At 37.9% G+C, this 13733-nt stretch overlaps 3 protein-coding genes across 3 annotated transcripts in view; all 3 read right to left on the minus strand.

Moving 5' to 3' along the window:
* Positions 1-1619: 1619 nt before the first annotated feature.
* LOC111457531 (probable aldo-keto reductase 2) lies at positions 1620-3778 on the minus strand (the record flags this gene model as incomplete). Its single annotated transcript, XM_023099780.1, has 4 exons — positions 1620-2222; positions 2300-2402; positions 2471-2643; positions 3215-3778. Coding segments are annotated over 4 exons (1176 nt in total), but the record flags the coding sequence as incomplete, so codon positions are not given.
* Positions 3779-5033: 1255 nt separating this feature from the next.
* LOC111457528 (GDSL esterase/lipase At5g03980-like) lies at positions 5034-7348 on the minus strand. The gene is made up of 5 exons (XM_023099778.1): positions 6696-7348; positions 6059-6271; positions 5831-5979; positions 5473-5746; positions 5034-5401 (listed from the first exon to the last, which is right to left on the minus strand). The coding sequence occupies exons 1-5, from the start codon at positions 6937-6939 to the stop codon at positions 5184-5186; spliced, it is 1098 nt and encodes a 365-aa protein (XP_022955546.1). The 5' UTR covers positions 6940-7348; the 3' UTR covers positions 5034-5183.
* Positions 7349-8264: 916 nt separating this feature from the next.
* The window catches only part of LOC111457524 (isoleucine--tRNA ligase, cytoplasmic-like), a 16121-nt gene continuing 10652 nt past the window's right edge, over positions 8265-13733 (minus strand). Inside the window, exons 14-28 of the mRNA XM_023099774.1 lie at positions 13494-13577; positions 13106-13318; positions 12726-12851; positions 11812-11949; positions 11163-11266; positions 11012-11075; positions 10724-10812; positions 10509-10650; positions 10139-10202; positions 9992-10059; positions 9529-9651; positions 9364-9429; positions 8878-8989; positions 8711-8799; positions 8265-8611 (exon numbers count right to left, since the gene is read on the minus strand). Coding sequence (XP_022955542.1) covers positions 8507-8611; positions 8711-8799; positions 8878-8989; positions 9364-9429; positions 9529-9651; positions 9992-10059; positions 10139-10202; positions 10509-10650; positions 10724-10812; positions 11012-11075; positions 11163-11266; positions 11812-11949; positions 12726-12851; positions 13106-13318; positions 13494-13577 — 1587 coding nt within the window. The 3' untranslated portion in view covers positions 8265-8506. The remainder of the gene's footprint in view (positions 8612-8710; positions 8800-8877; positions 8990-9363; positions 9430-9528; positions 9652-9991; positions 10060-10138; positions 10203-10508; positions 10651-10723; positions 10813-11011; positions 11076-11162; positions 11267-11811; positions 11950-12725; positions 12852-13105; positions 13319-13493; positions 13578-13733) is intronic.

Here is a 13733-nt window from a genome sequence, read left to right on the forward strand (position 1 = left end):
CCTGGTAAGGAATGTTTTGTTCCCCTCTTCAACCGATGTGAGACTCATAATGCACGCCTTTGGGGCCTAGCGTCCTTGCTGACATACCGCCTGATGTTTGACTCTGATACCATTTGTAACCGTCCAAGCCACTGCAGCAGATAGTATCCATTTTGGTTCATTACGTATCGCTGTCAACCTCACTGTTTTAAAACGTGTCTGCTATCGATAAATTTTTCCGCTGAAGAATGTTTTGTGGTCCTCCCCAACCACACAGTATATTGAATCTATTTTTTTTAAGAAAAACATTTTTGATTTTCTCATATTTTGAATTTATATTTCCTATTTAATTTAATTTAAATTTGTTGTTTTTTATTTTTTTATTTTTTTATTAAAATAAAAATATTGATACAATGGCAAGTTCATGCTTAGCTTACTCGTTTCATCTTCATCGAGAGATAACAGAACATCGTCAAACTCTGAACCGAATCCCTCGCGGCCATCGAACTCACGAAGCCCTAACAACGATACGATCGGAACTTCTTCTGCTTCAATTCCATCATCTCCGACAACGCCGATCTCGAGTTGAAGACAAGCCTCCTCTCCGGCGCTTGATTCATAGTTATTGCCGACCGTGATATCGGAATCCAGCGGAGTTCAGAGACGTAGCAGAAGATTTAAACTCCTTTTCCCGTGGTGAAATCGAAAACCAGTCCCAATCCTTCATCGATTTTATGTACGAGCGGCCAGAACAACGGTTCTTCACCGTCAACATCTTCGATTGCAACAAATCCTGCTAATTTCACTCCGAAATCGAAACCGCTCCGAAATGACGGACTCGGAAAACAAAACCGTAACCAATCGAAATCGAACTCTCCATCCGGAATCAGCTTTGAATCTGAAGATTCAGCAAAGACAACAAGAAGGCAGGAAATGAGTTCACAAGACTCCAGCGGCTCTCGAAAAAACAGAAGCGGAGAAGACGACGGGGAATCTAAAGATAGCCGCATTGATTCACCTCCATCAGAGGTGGTCTCCTCTGCAACTTGTTCAAAGGAACTATTGGAGCCATCACTCTGATCGGCGGTAATGGAAGAGATTTCCATGTAATCGGCAAGGCGAGTTTAGACGGCAAGGAAAGCAGATTCTGATGAGATATTGAAGGTAATATTCTTCTCTGTTCATCTTGGAAGCTCTTGTGATTTCTGCTAATCTATTTTGCGTTGGGGAAAATTGGGCTTAAATTTTCATATTATTATTATATTAAAAAAATAATAAAAGCTAGAATAATTCTAATTCATCTGTCCAAAAAAAATAATAATTTGTATTTAATGGAATAATTAAGTTTAATTTTAAAATTTTAAAAGCTTTTAATTTTATATTTAATAAGTCAATAAAAATTTAAAAATATTTAATAGGTCAAAATTTTGTTATACCCAAAATAATAAATTTAGAGACCAAAATTCTATGAATTTATATATAATTATAATACTTAATTAAATAAATCTCAAAAATAAAAATAATAAAAAAGCAAAACTTCCTTAAATATTCTAGAAGGCATCAAAATTGATTTCCACACCCTCACCATTAAAGCAGCCTTGGATTAGGTCAACTAATTAAAAAACAAAGAAAGAAACAAAGTGGAGACATAATCATTTTATAAGAGTAATATAGCTTTTTCATATTGAAACACACCACACTAACACACCCTCATATGATATGAAAAATTATTTAGGATAGAACGCTACAATGAAATGAAATGTTTTATACTGTTGGATGTAGTAATGTTCGAGTTAATATATATCTCGTGATTTGTAAAGAGATTGTATGTTTCCACATCCATATCGAACCCTTATTAAAATTAAAAGATAGACATATTGTAGCGGGCTAGATGATCAGTCCTGAGCTCAAAATTTCCATGAAGAAAAGGGTGGAGTTTCGGATTGGTTCCAAGTGGAAATGTCATCGCCATATCTGCCTCCTTGAACTCCATCAGCTAAAGCATAAGCTTCAAGTTCAGCCATCTCTTGTGGGCTAAGTTTGAGCGATAAAGCTCCAATGTTCGAATCAAGATTTGAAATCTTTGTGGTTCCGGGAATGGGAGCCACATCGTGTCCTTGGTGGTGAACCCAGGCCAGAGCCAACTGGGATGGGCTGCATCCTTTTCTTCCTGACAATTCCCTCACTTTCTCGAATATGTTGTTGTTGTGCTCCAAGTTTTGTGCTTGGAAACGTGGGAGTTTCTGAAATTACCAAATGATTCAAAATTATGATGCTGAGTTAACTATACGAACACTCAATAAGGAAGCTATGTCTTCACCTTTCTGTAGTCATCCTCTGTTAAGTTTTGAACGAAGTTGGCCCCAGATGATAGAAAACCCCTTCCTAGAGGGCTGTACGCCACAATTCCAATGCCTAATTCCCTATCAACATACCATACCAAAAGTCAGTTTATGATTATCCATGTCATTGACAAAGATTTTTCCAATACCTGCACGTAGGAATGATGTCTTGTTCGACATCTCGTGCCCACAAAGACCACTCGAGTTGAACCGCTGAAATGGGATGAACTGCATGAGCTCGTCTAATGGTAGACGCCGAGGCTTCAGACAAACCAATGTACCTTATTTTCCCTTCTTCAACCAGTTTCTTCAACTCCCCAATCTAAAAAGAAAACCATTAGTGTGAGATCACACATCAGTTTAGAGAATAGATAACTTTTTCTCACATCAGTTACGAGAATGAACGAAACAATAGTGTGGAAACCTCTTCCTAACCGACGCGCTTTAAAATCTTCTAGAAAAAGCTTGAAAAGACAAGTTTAAAGAGAACGATATGTGCTAGTGGTAGGCTTGGGCGGTTACAAATAGTATCAAAGCCGCCAGACACTATGTGTCAGTGAGGAGGCTGAACCTCGAAGGGATGGATACGAGGCGGTGTGCCAGCAAAGACGCTGAACCTTGAAGGGGTGGATTGGAGTCTTACATTGATTAGAGAAGGGGACGAGTGTCAGTGAGAACACTAGGCTCTGAAGAGGGTGGATTGTGAGATCCCACATCGATTGGAGAGGAGAACGAAACATTGTTTATAAGGGTGTGGAAACCACTCCCCAGTAGACGCGTTTTAAAAACCTTGAGGGATAGTTAGAAAAAAGAAGTCTAAAGAGAACAGTTGGATGGTTATACTTAATATTCAATAACAAAGAGTATGTGAAGAGAGAAAAAGGTTAACTTACTGTGACTTCAATGGGAACTTTAGTGTCAATCCGATGCTGATAATAGAGATCAATATAATCCACCCCAAGCCGCTCCAAGCTGGCCTCACACGCCGCCCTAACATACTCTGGTTCGCCATGTACCTCAAAGTTACCATCAACCAGATGGAGTCCAAATTTGGTAGCCAACTGAACCTTCTCCCTAACCCCAGTAGCCTTAAGAGCCTTTCCAACGAGGATCTCATTGGTGAAAGGCCCATAAATGTCAGAGGTATCCAAGAAGGTAACGCCACTTGCGACGGCATGGTGGATGAGGGCGATCATGTCTTCTTCGGGCTTAGCAGGGCCATAGTATGAGGACATGCCCATGCAGCCGAGCCCCTGCGCGGACACTTCAAGGCCTTGAGACCCCAGCTTGATTGTTTGAACCATAACTTCTATTCTTGGTGGGATTTGAGGAGTTGGGGGCTCTGATTTATAGGAGAGGAGAGTGATGGGTGCAGTGAAGGGGAAGGGGAAGCTTCCTATGAGGCTGGTAGTGGTTGGAGGAGGCGCGTCACCTCTTGCGTTTATGTGTGCTGTTTTTCAATTGAATTGTATTTGTTCAAATCTTCTTTTGAAGATTCCATTTTCGATATTAGGTGATAGAATTTTTTAATTAGATGGTGTTTGTTGAATCTTTCTCCTTCATCGTTTCCTTAACTAATAATTATATCACTTTCTGCTTAGCTTTTTGTGTAGTTATATTAGGTGATAGCTTTTTGTGTAGTTATATTAGGTGATACAATTTTTTAATTAGATGGTGTTCGCTAGTCCTCAAAATATAAATAAAAAATATTATCTTTATTGATATCGAGCCTTTTACGAAAATCAAAGACAAAGTCATAAGAGATTACACTCAAAGGGGACAATATCATATCCAATTTGGAGATTCGATGGATATCAAGTTTCTTACAAAAATCAAAGACAAAGCCATAAAAGCTTATACTCAAAGTGAACAATATCATACTAATATAAAAGTCTCGTGTTCCTATCACTATCAGCTTTCCCTTGTAGATTTCATTGTTTGGTTATCAAGAAGTGGAGTAACATCACAATCTTGCTCAATTGCTTCTCCGTTATTACAACCCTCCATGTAAGTAGCGTTATGATAGCACATGTTTGGCAGTTTATACCATCAAATACACAAAGAGCAAAAGATAGACTATTGCTTCTCCGTTATTACAACCCTCCATGTAAGCTAGCGTTATGATAGCACATGTTTGGCAGTTTATACCATCAAATACACAAAGAGCAAAAGATAGACTATTTGATCTTGTGAGCACTGTTAGTAGTTATTGTCTGCCTCGACCCTTTATGTATCGTCGTCAGCCTCACGATTTTAAAACGTGTTTACTAGGGAGAGGATTTCACACTTTATAAGGAATACTTTGTTCCCCCTCCTGTGGGATCTCACAATCCACTCTCTTAATGGCCCAACGCTCTCGTTGGCACACTGCTCGGTATTTGCTTTGATACCATTTATAACAGCTCAATCTCACTACTAGTAGATATTGTCCACTTTTACCTGTTACATATCGTCGTCAACCTCACGATCCGTCACCCACAAATTGGTCGGAGAGAAGGAAACAAATCATTCTTTATAAGGTGTGTAGAAACCTCTCCCTTGTAGACACGTTTTAAAACCGTGAGGCTGACATTGATACATAATGGGCTAAAGCAGACAACATCTACTAACGATGAGCTTGAGCTGTTACAAAATCTCGACTCCATCTCACTCAATCCTCACAAGTGTCTCACCCCGTCTCTCTCGTACCCTGGTACCGCTACTATTTAAGAGAAAGCAAAGACTTGGAAAAGCCTACAACTTCATTCAATCACAACTCAAAATACATAAGACTCAAATGCTCAAAAACAACAACTTAAGCTAATTAACATAGCAACAACTTCATGATTAAGAGACTCCAAATACTGAACTTTATCCACTGATCTAATTTCCACAATGAAACTCTGGCGCTATATCATGGATGAGCCGATGAGCCATGATTTGATATGTCTTTTGTGTCAAATGAATCCCATCCCAACTAATATGCTTATCAGGATCAGAACAAACTGGCACTCTTGGAAATCCACATATTTGCATCACATTAAAGCTGTAATCACCTCCCATTCCACAACAAGACTTATGCAACAATGTTCTATCAAATCCTATAAACAACACAAATCAGATACAACATACAATAACATTCAAAAGATTTCTTAGGTAAAATGAAACGTACCGAGCAAAGAAGCGTGTCGAAAAACCCAAAACAATGCATTATAATAATCACCGTACGTAATGATCACATTTCGATTCTCTTTCTTCAACAACTTGATAGCTTGTTTTAGCTTGCTATTATGATAACTTGCTAAATCGTTGAAATCCTTTAAACAGTGAAACTCGTCGTAAACAGTTGAATCATTGGTTTGGAAACCGGTAAGGTAGATTGGTAGGCAACCCATTGAAAAGTGCCCTGGGATAATAACTCGAGTAGCACCATAACTGATGACCCTCTACATAACACGAAACACGAACACGAATTGTAATTAACGAAAACAGAGAGAGTTGCTAAATCAAGCTAAGTTTGGATATCATACTTTAGTAGCATCCATTATTGTTTGTACAACTCGAGGTACCATATCTTTTACTTGGGTAACAGTTTTGCCTTCAAAAAGAGCATAATTATAATCATTTCCTCCAATCTCTCCCATGAAGAATAATGCATGTTTTAGCTTCTTAGTACAATCTGCACAGAAATATATGAAAGTTAGTATAAAATGATGGGATTTTGGAGGAAAACAGTGTAGATTTGAGCAAAAACTGACCTGTTTTATTAGAACAGATAGTGTTGAGATGGGAACGCATCCAATCAAGCTGTTTACTTAGAGATGTGTTGGTAACTGGAGATGAGATGTTGTTTTGAGCTAGAACGTTTAGAGGCAAAGCTGTAGAGCCAGCCACTGCAAAGTTCACTCCATGAATGAATGAGGCCTTCTTTTTCAAGTAGGGATTCACTAATGGAAGTCCAGCTGACAAAGCTGTAATGAAAAAGAACGGTTAGTCTTTCTTCCATCGAAAATTTTTTCTGACCCTCCTTTCTAAAACCTTTTCTCAATAACGGAGTTAGAGGCTTGAGTATATGTTACCCGTGCCAACGACGACTCAGATTTTAATTGGTCGATTGACTAAACATTTTCTAAAACTTTCTCTGACCCGTAATCTAAAACCTTTTTTCAAGAACGAGGTTAGAGGCTTGAACATAGATAGCTCGTGTCAATGATGACTCAGACTTTAGTTGGCTGGCTTACTAAACGTCTTCTAAAACTTTCTCTGACCCTTTCATCTATAACATTTTCTCTCAGTAATATGGTTCAAAATCTCTCTTTTTTATCTTCAATTGTGATGAGAACAGAGGCTAAACAAAGAGATAGCAAACAAAAACAAAGAGTAAAGAAAAGTTACCAAAGTAATCAACCATGAGTAAGCCATTAGAACACCTTCCAGTGGCCTTCTTGAAGAAGGTCTTGCCATAAGGAAGATGAGAGAAAGGAGTTGCAGGGTTCTCACGTATCAGATTCCCAGTGTCTGCCAAGGAGTCCCCAAACTGAAATATGGCATCGAACTTGCAGCCTTTTAGACCAAAACAATCAGACCCAAATGGAAATACAAGCAGAAGAAGAAGAAGAGGTAAGAAAGAAGCCGCCATTGTTAAGTAATCAAGAAAGCTTCATGCATTAGTTTGAGTGATTCGATGAACTGAGACAATGGGTTATTTATAAGCAGCAGCTGAATTTGGTTCACCCATTTGGTAAATTCTTATTTGACCGAGAATTGAACTGGATGGAGGTTCAAAAGGATTGATATTATCCTCTTCTCAGTATTAAATTCCACCTTTGAGTTGGAAACAGATTGAAGCTTTGTTTTGCACGTTCTTTAAAGCTCTTCTTAAACAACGTGTTGAAGATGATGAGAAATTTAAGTGCTGTTTCTATTGAAATTTGAGCCTTTTGAAGAGCGTGCTATGCTCATCACCAAGCTTGACATTGTAAGGAAGATGGCTTATTTGAAGCACTACAACAAATGGGACTGGGGATTCTATGCTATTCAATCATTTATAAGATCATTTATTAAAGTTGTTGGGACGATTTAATACGTTAAATAATGTAATAATGTATAAGAGAATTAAGAAACAATATTTTTTCGTATCACGAAACTTTTAAATATAGTTTATATATCATTAAAAAAAATTTGAAAGGAGAACAAAACATTTTTTTAGAAGGGTATAAAACCTCTAGACACGTTTTAAAACTTTGAGGCTGACGGTGATATATAATGGATTAAAAAGACATTATCTACTAACAATAGTCTTGGACTGTTACGATTAATATCAAAACCAGACACCTAGTAGTGTATAGTGAGGACGCTGGCCAACACCTTGCTGTGTACTAGTGAGGATGCTGACCAACACCTTGCTGTGTACCAGTGAGGACGCCAACCAACACCTTGCAGTGTACTAGTGAGATTGATATCAGACCCAGACACCTAGTTGTGTACCAGTGAGGACGCTGGCCAACACCTAGCAGTGTACTAGTAAGGACGCTGGCCAACACCTTGCAGTGTACCAGTGAGGATGCTGGCCAACACCTTGCAGTGTACTAGTAAGGACGCTGGCCAACACCTTGCAGTGTACCAATGAGGACGCTGGCCAACACCTTGCAGTGTACTAGTGAGATTGATACCAGAACCAGACACCTAGCAATGTACCAGTGAAGATGCTGGCCAACACCTTGCAGTGTACCAGTGAGGACGTTGGCCAACACCTTGCAGTGTACCAGTGAGGACGTTGGCCAACACCTTGCAGTGTATCAGTGAGGACGCCAACACCTAGCAATATACCTAGGACGCTGGCCAACAAGGAGAGTGAATTGTGAGATCTCACATCGGTGGAAAAGAAAAACAAAACATTCTTTATAAAGATAGCAAAACCACTAGAACCAACGATACATAACGGACTAATTCAAACCATATAAATTACATCCAGAAATATGAATCTTCTTTAAGCAACTTTAAGTTCAGCATTCCCCAATTTTTTCAAGAACTATTTTAAATTAAACAAAAAAAAACACCTTCGCATACACTTCTCATACAAAATTGTGCGCCCAAAACTTTGGCAGGCAAGTGATGTCAAGGGGATTCAATTGTATCCCAATATAAAATTAAAAGTAAAAAAGTGTTGAAAATGGATAATAATTTGGAGGTATACAGAACAGAGTTTATGAAGACTTGGCCTTCAGAAACTTGTCGCCGGCCGTCAAGAAAACATGCTCTCCCAGTGCCACTTCCACACCCGGCTGCCCATCAATGTAATCAACCCTCATCTGTTTCACCCAAAGCAACATCAAAAGCTTTTTCATTTAAACATAAATAGTATGATGTAAAAGCAGCAAACTTCATCGAGTTGGGAGAAGAATACAAACCTTGCCATTTCCAGAGAACTCGGTCTTCAAGTTGGAGAGGTCTCTCGAGAGCAGGTAGACCTCGAGTGCTCGGGCGAATTTCTCGTTACCTATAGTTGTTCTCATGCTTATGTGAGCGAGAGAGGCGGATTTAGAAAGAGAAAGAGAGCAAAAGATGCTGCAAATACCTTTATATAGAGCAGTCACAGCGTCCGAATTGAATACGGGTACCGGTCTGGCCAAGATAATCGAAAATGAAATCCCGGCTACATTTTGGAAACTCTCTTCAGCAAGCGTGACCTGCGAATTTCACAACAAGCTCGTATCATCGACATGATGGATACAACCCAAACCCACCGCTTGCAGATATTGTCCTCTTTTAGCTTTCCCGGAAGGTTTTTAAAACGCATCTGCTAGGGAGAGGTTCCCACACTCTTATAAACAATGTTGTATCATAGAACAACCACGGGTAGAAGGAATATAACAAAAATGATGGAAGACGGCACCAGCCCCTTCATGCTTAGGCTAAGCACTCCAATATGGAGAACAGAAATCTAATCAAACGATTCAAACGGAAGGCGACTTAATGAATCCACGAGCTAGCCGGAATAACGCCAACAGTTTTACGATTCACTAAATGAGTCGACATGACATACATTAAGGAAGCAACTTACTGCATGTGAAGGCAACAAAGCAGACGGAAGCAAGGGTGAACCGATTGCCTCGCTTATGTATAGTTCCTGTCCGATGCATACATTTCAGTTAGTCATGAACCGAGGCCATCTACGATGTAAAGCAGCCGAGATGGTAATTTCAAAAATAGGCAGCTAACTACCAACCTGTGCATTTAAAACTCTCTGCGCAACTGATGCATCCTCATCTTGTGATCGAAAATACACCTCTACGGAGTCGGTAGGTTCAAGGGCAGCTTTCTTTCTCAACTTCTGGATTCTATTAACAATCTGAAATGGATAATCTAGTTAGTGAATTAGGATAAAAAAGAACTCAATAATGTAATAACAAAGTTTATCAACATTTGGCTGACAATATGATAAAAGGATGCGACTATAACATCTATCTTTTTCTCTAATTAGGAAATAAAAATTCAATGTGGAACTTTGTTTGCACTCCAAATATTGAATCAAAAGGCCTAAGTTGGAGGTATTTTATGTAATTTAGCCTAAATGTTATGCATCTTCGTACTAAAACTAACCCAAATGCAAAATTACTCAACAAAGCGTTTAAAAATTCGTGATCATAATATATCAGATATAGAGATCAAGCATAGAACATGCAAGGTACCTCACGAGCAACACCAGCCTCGAATAGAGATTCATCTGGACGTAAATCCAAAATCACTAGTACATCACCTAAAATGAAGAACAAGAACTTAGTGAGATCAAAGACCCTTAGACAGTTAAATAACACTGATTCGTTAACGATTCTCACCATCCCCAGCAGCATCCATTTCCTTGTCTGTCATACCATCAGGTCGTTTGAAATCACGAACAACCTTAAGACAACAATGAATTTCAGGGTACTTTACAAATTAACATAACTTAATTAGCACAAACCAACGTTATACCGACAACATCAATGCCTCAATTCCCCCAAAAATGCACAGAGAAGCCTTTCTTACCCTAAAGTGTACAGAGTTTACAAAGAAACTCACAAAAGATATGTACCTCCACATGCACATACATACAAGTCTACCTATAAATCGACCTCAGGAACAGATGAATTACTCGATCCAAGATCATAGTATATTTTAACAAGAATGGACAGCAAGAATTACTGCCTTGAAAGTGAAAGCAGATACCTTTATGTCAGATAACCTTAAACAATGAGTAGCAATAGTAACTTCTCCCACTTTCTCGAAAGCCAAGATATCTTCCTGTGACATTGCTTTGACTTCCTTTGCCACGACTCCCATAGCTTTTCCAAGACGCTTTCCCAACACACTAGAAGAGAATAATCATATTCAAACTTCTGGACGAACAGATGAAAATTGTTTCGAACGGGAGTTTTTCATACCTAAAATCTGGCTCAGCACGAAGAGATGCATACTTCAACGTATCATTGCATGGGATAAGAGATCTTATATTTAATTCCTCGAGAACGTACTGCAGCACAAAATAGGCGCAGATAAACCATCAGAAATTAAACGAAGAACAACAGGATAATGTTAAGCATAAAAATTAATAATGAAACCTGAAACAAAAGGTACAAGTGAATAGCACAAATATTTATGTTATAATGAGACTATAGACATTCCAAGTTCATCATGAAAGTAAATATGATATTAGCTTACAAGATATATACCTCTCTTAGCTTTCCGGCTATGTCATCAAGAAAATCTTTGTCAGGATGAACCACTATCATTTCTCTGATGAGATTATAGAATTAGATATTTAAAAAAAGGGGGGCAAATAGAACAAAATCAGCAAGAAGCAGAAAGTATGCATCGACAAACCTCAAAGGTGTTTTAAGAGGCTTGTTATGACGCTCCCGAATGTTGCGAGCAAGATCAATAATTGTCATCATCCTTGTAACACTTTCTTCAATTCTTTCACCTCTCTAAGTTAGGCATTCAATAAAGAATATCAAATATCATAAAGTGAGGTAGAATGAAGCAAGGGAAGGAGCAGATGGATGATGGAAAAAACAATATAGAAGTCTCTCAAAGCATGTGATGATCATAGAGAAGAGAAAGAAGGTCCACAACCTCAAACGCTTCTCTGTTAGAAAGGGGGTTACAAAATCTCAAAGCAACAAAGAGGAAGAATTAAAGATCAGAAGCCATAAGCAACTTTTTACTTGAAATGTGATGCAATTGCAAGAAAACCTTCTGAAAGGGCATATCACAAACCCAACAATTTTCCCCCGATAAAAACACCCAAACCATACCCAACAGAACGATTTAAAACTTTTAGGGAAACCAAAGGGATTCGCTGTCCAGAGGTCATTACCCAGGCAAATGGTGCCCCTGCTAGCAACCCACTCAAATGAGTGAGGACCATACCTACTCCGACGACTTTGTGCCACAACTTGTCACCCAGAAAATAATTTCCAAAAATGAAATTACTAATTATATTGCATATAAATTTATTGATAATAAGTACCTTTCCTCCTTCCTGAGGATAAGAACAGTAATGAATGCTTTCCTCTGACCCATCAGAAACCTTCCGTAAGTTTTGATATAAAGCTTCGGTGAAAAATGGTGTAAATGGAGCCATGACCATACAAGACGTTAAAAGGACCTGAAGGCACAATACACTGCGTGTTCAGAATGAAATAGAAACTAAAATGAACAAGGAAATAACAGATAGAAAGTTAAGGAAAAAAGCAGAATATAATATTCTTTTTTAAAAAAAATGTATGTTTCAACATTAACTCGCATCAAACAAAAATGATTTGCATTAACCCAAAAAAAATTGAAGCAAACAAGATATTTATTTAAAAGATCATTTACAGTTCCCATAAAATCTAAAGAACTAAGTCGTTCCAAAAAATGGAAATATACAACATAGTAGTTAAATTTGAACAAAAATAAAGAAGCAAAGCACGTCAACCAAGCATTTTATAACCGTAGTACATGTCTGTATACAAGAAAGAATAAACTCTATAATTTAGATTATAAATTAACAGCACCCATACTGTCTCCTCAATAAATGAAACTGCATCATTAATGTTTCTAGTCTTCAAATAATTTGTCTACTGAAAAATGATCAAGATTCATCTTATATCTATTGGATTTCTCACAAGGTGAGCAGCTTTCGTCGGCCTAAGTCTTTAATAAGATGAGTCGCTCACCCTACCACATCTTATCTAACATGGAGCACATAAGCAGTAATGAAAATGGCATGTTTGTTTTCAACATGTCATGTCCAGATCTCAACTTAATTTACAGAGATACCAATAGCAATAAAAAAAAAACAGAACACTTCATAAACCACATATGCAGTTTTGTACGCTACCAAAAAGTAGATAGTTTAAAAGATCATTTATCTTAATAGAGGAAAAAGATGTATCATACATGGTACAGAGTAGAGAGTGCTATCCTGCAGTCTTCTTCCCCAGTACGGCCCTTTAGTCTCTTGCGGTTGAACCTCACATAAATATTTGTAAGGTTGTCAAGAAACTTTAGAAGATATGGAACTACCTGTAATATCGTGAACACAATTAATGATGAAAAATGCTAAACAACCACAAAGAAAAAGACCAAAATTTAAAACTTTAATTGAAAAGAAAAGGAACAAAATTTACACAACTATTAACAGAAATCTAAAACAGGCCTTGAGGTGTCGTTTCACATAGCCCTTAATTTTAATCTAAACTTATACGAATCATGAAGATATATAATCAGATTACAGATCAGTCATATCGAAAATAAGTCAGTAGCCGAAAGGGCCTAACCGTGTAGAGTCGGTACCCATCCATTTCTTTTCTGACAAAATATACTAAACTCTGGGTGGCAGAGTTTATCCATTGGTCAAGCACATTGAACGACTTTTGAAGGGTAGCTTGATCTACGGGAGAAAATGGTGCAAATCCCTCAATTTCGAGCCTCTTAGCATTCTGAACAAGAAATCTATAGGCATTATACCATGGCAGGAAAACATCCCTGACCTGTGAACAATCCACAAAACAGAAGGTTAAAACATATCGGGAAGAAAAAAAACAGTAGAAAGCTGGATCTCTGTAATGCATTCAATGAAGTATCATCAAAGTAAATGAAAACATGGGTGCCCAAGTGGTGCACCAAGAAAACTTGATACAACGTAAGATATCAGTAAAGACTCACAACACCAAAAACGCCCTCCTTCTTGAAGCGTAAAGTCTCTGCACGTACAACTGGAGAATTTATAAGGTATAATCGCAGAGCATCCTGCAGGACAAAAAAACGCACTAACTTTCATAAAACAATAACCACAATTAATTAAAAGGAAAGTGCAATGACTCTCTTGATGCTTGCTTTTCTGTTTTTTTTTTTTTTTTTTTTTTTTTTTTTTTTTTTTTTTTTTTTTTTTTTTTTTTTTTTTTT

Source organism: Cucurbita moschata, unplaced genomic scaffold, assembly GCF_002738365.1.
Source record: "Cucurbita moschata cultivar Rifu unplaced genomic scaffold, Cmos_1.0 Cmo_Scf00020, whole genome shotgun sequence".
Classification (NCBI taxonomy): domain Eukaryota; kingdom Viridiplantae; phylum Streptophyta; class Magnoliopsida; order Cucurbitales; family Cucurbitaceae; genus Cucurbita; species Cucurbita moschata.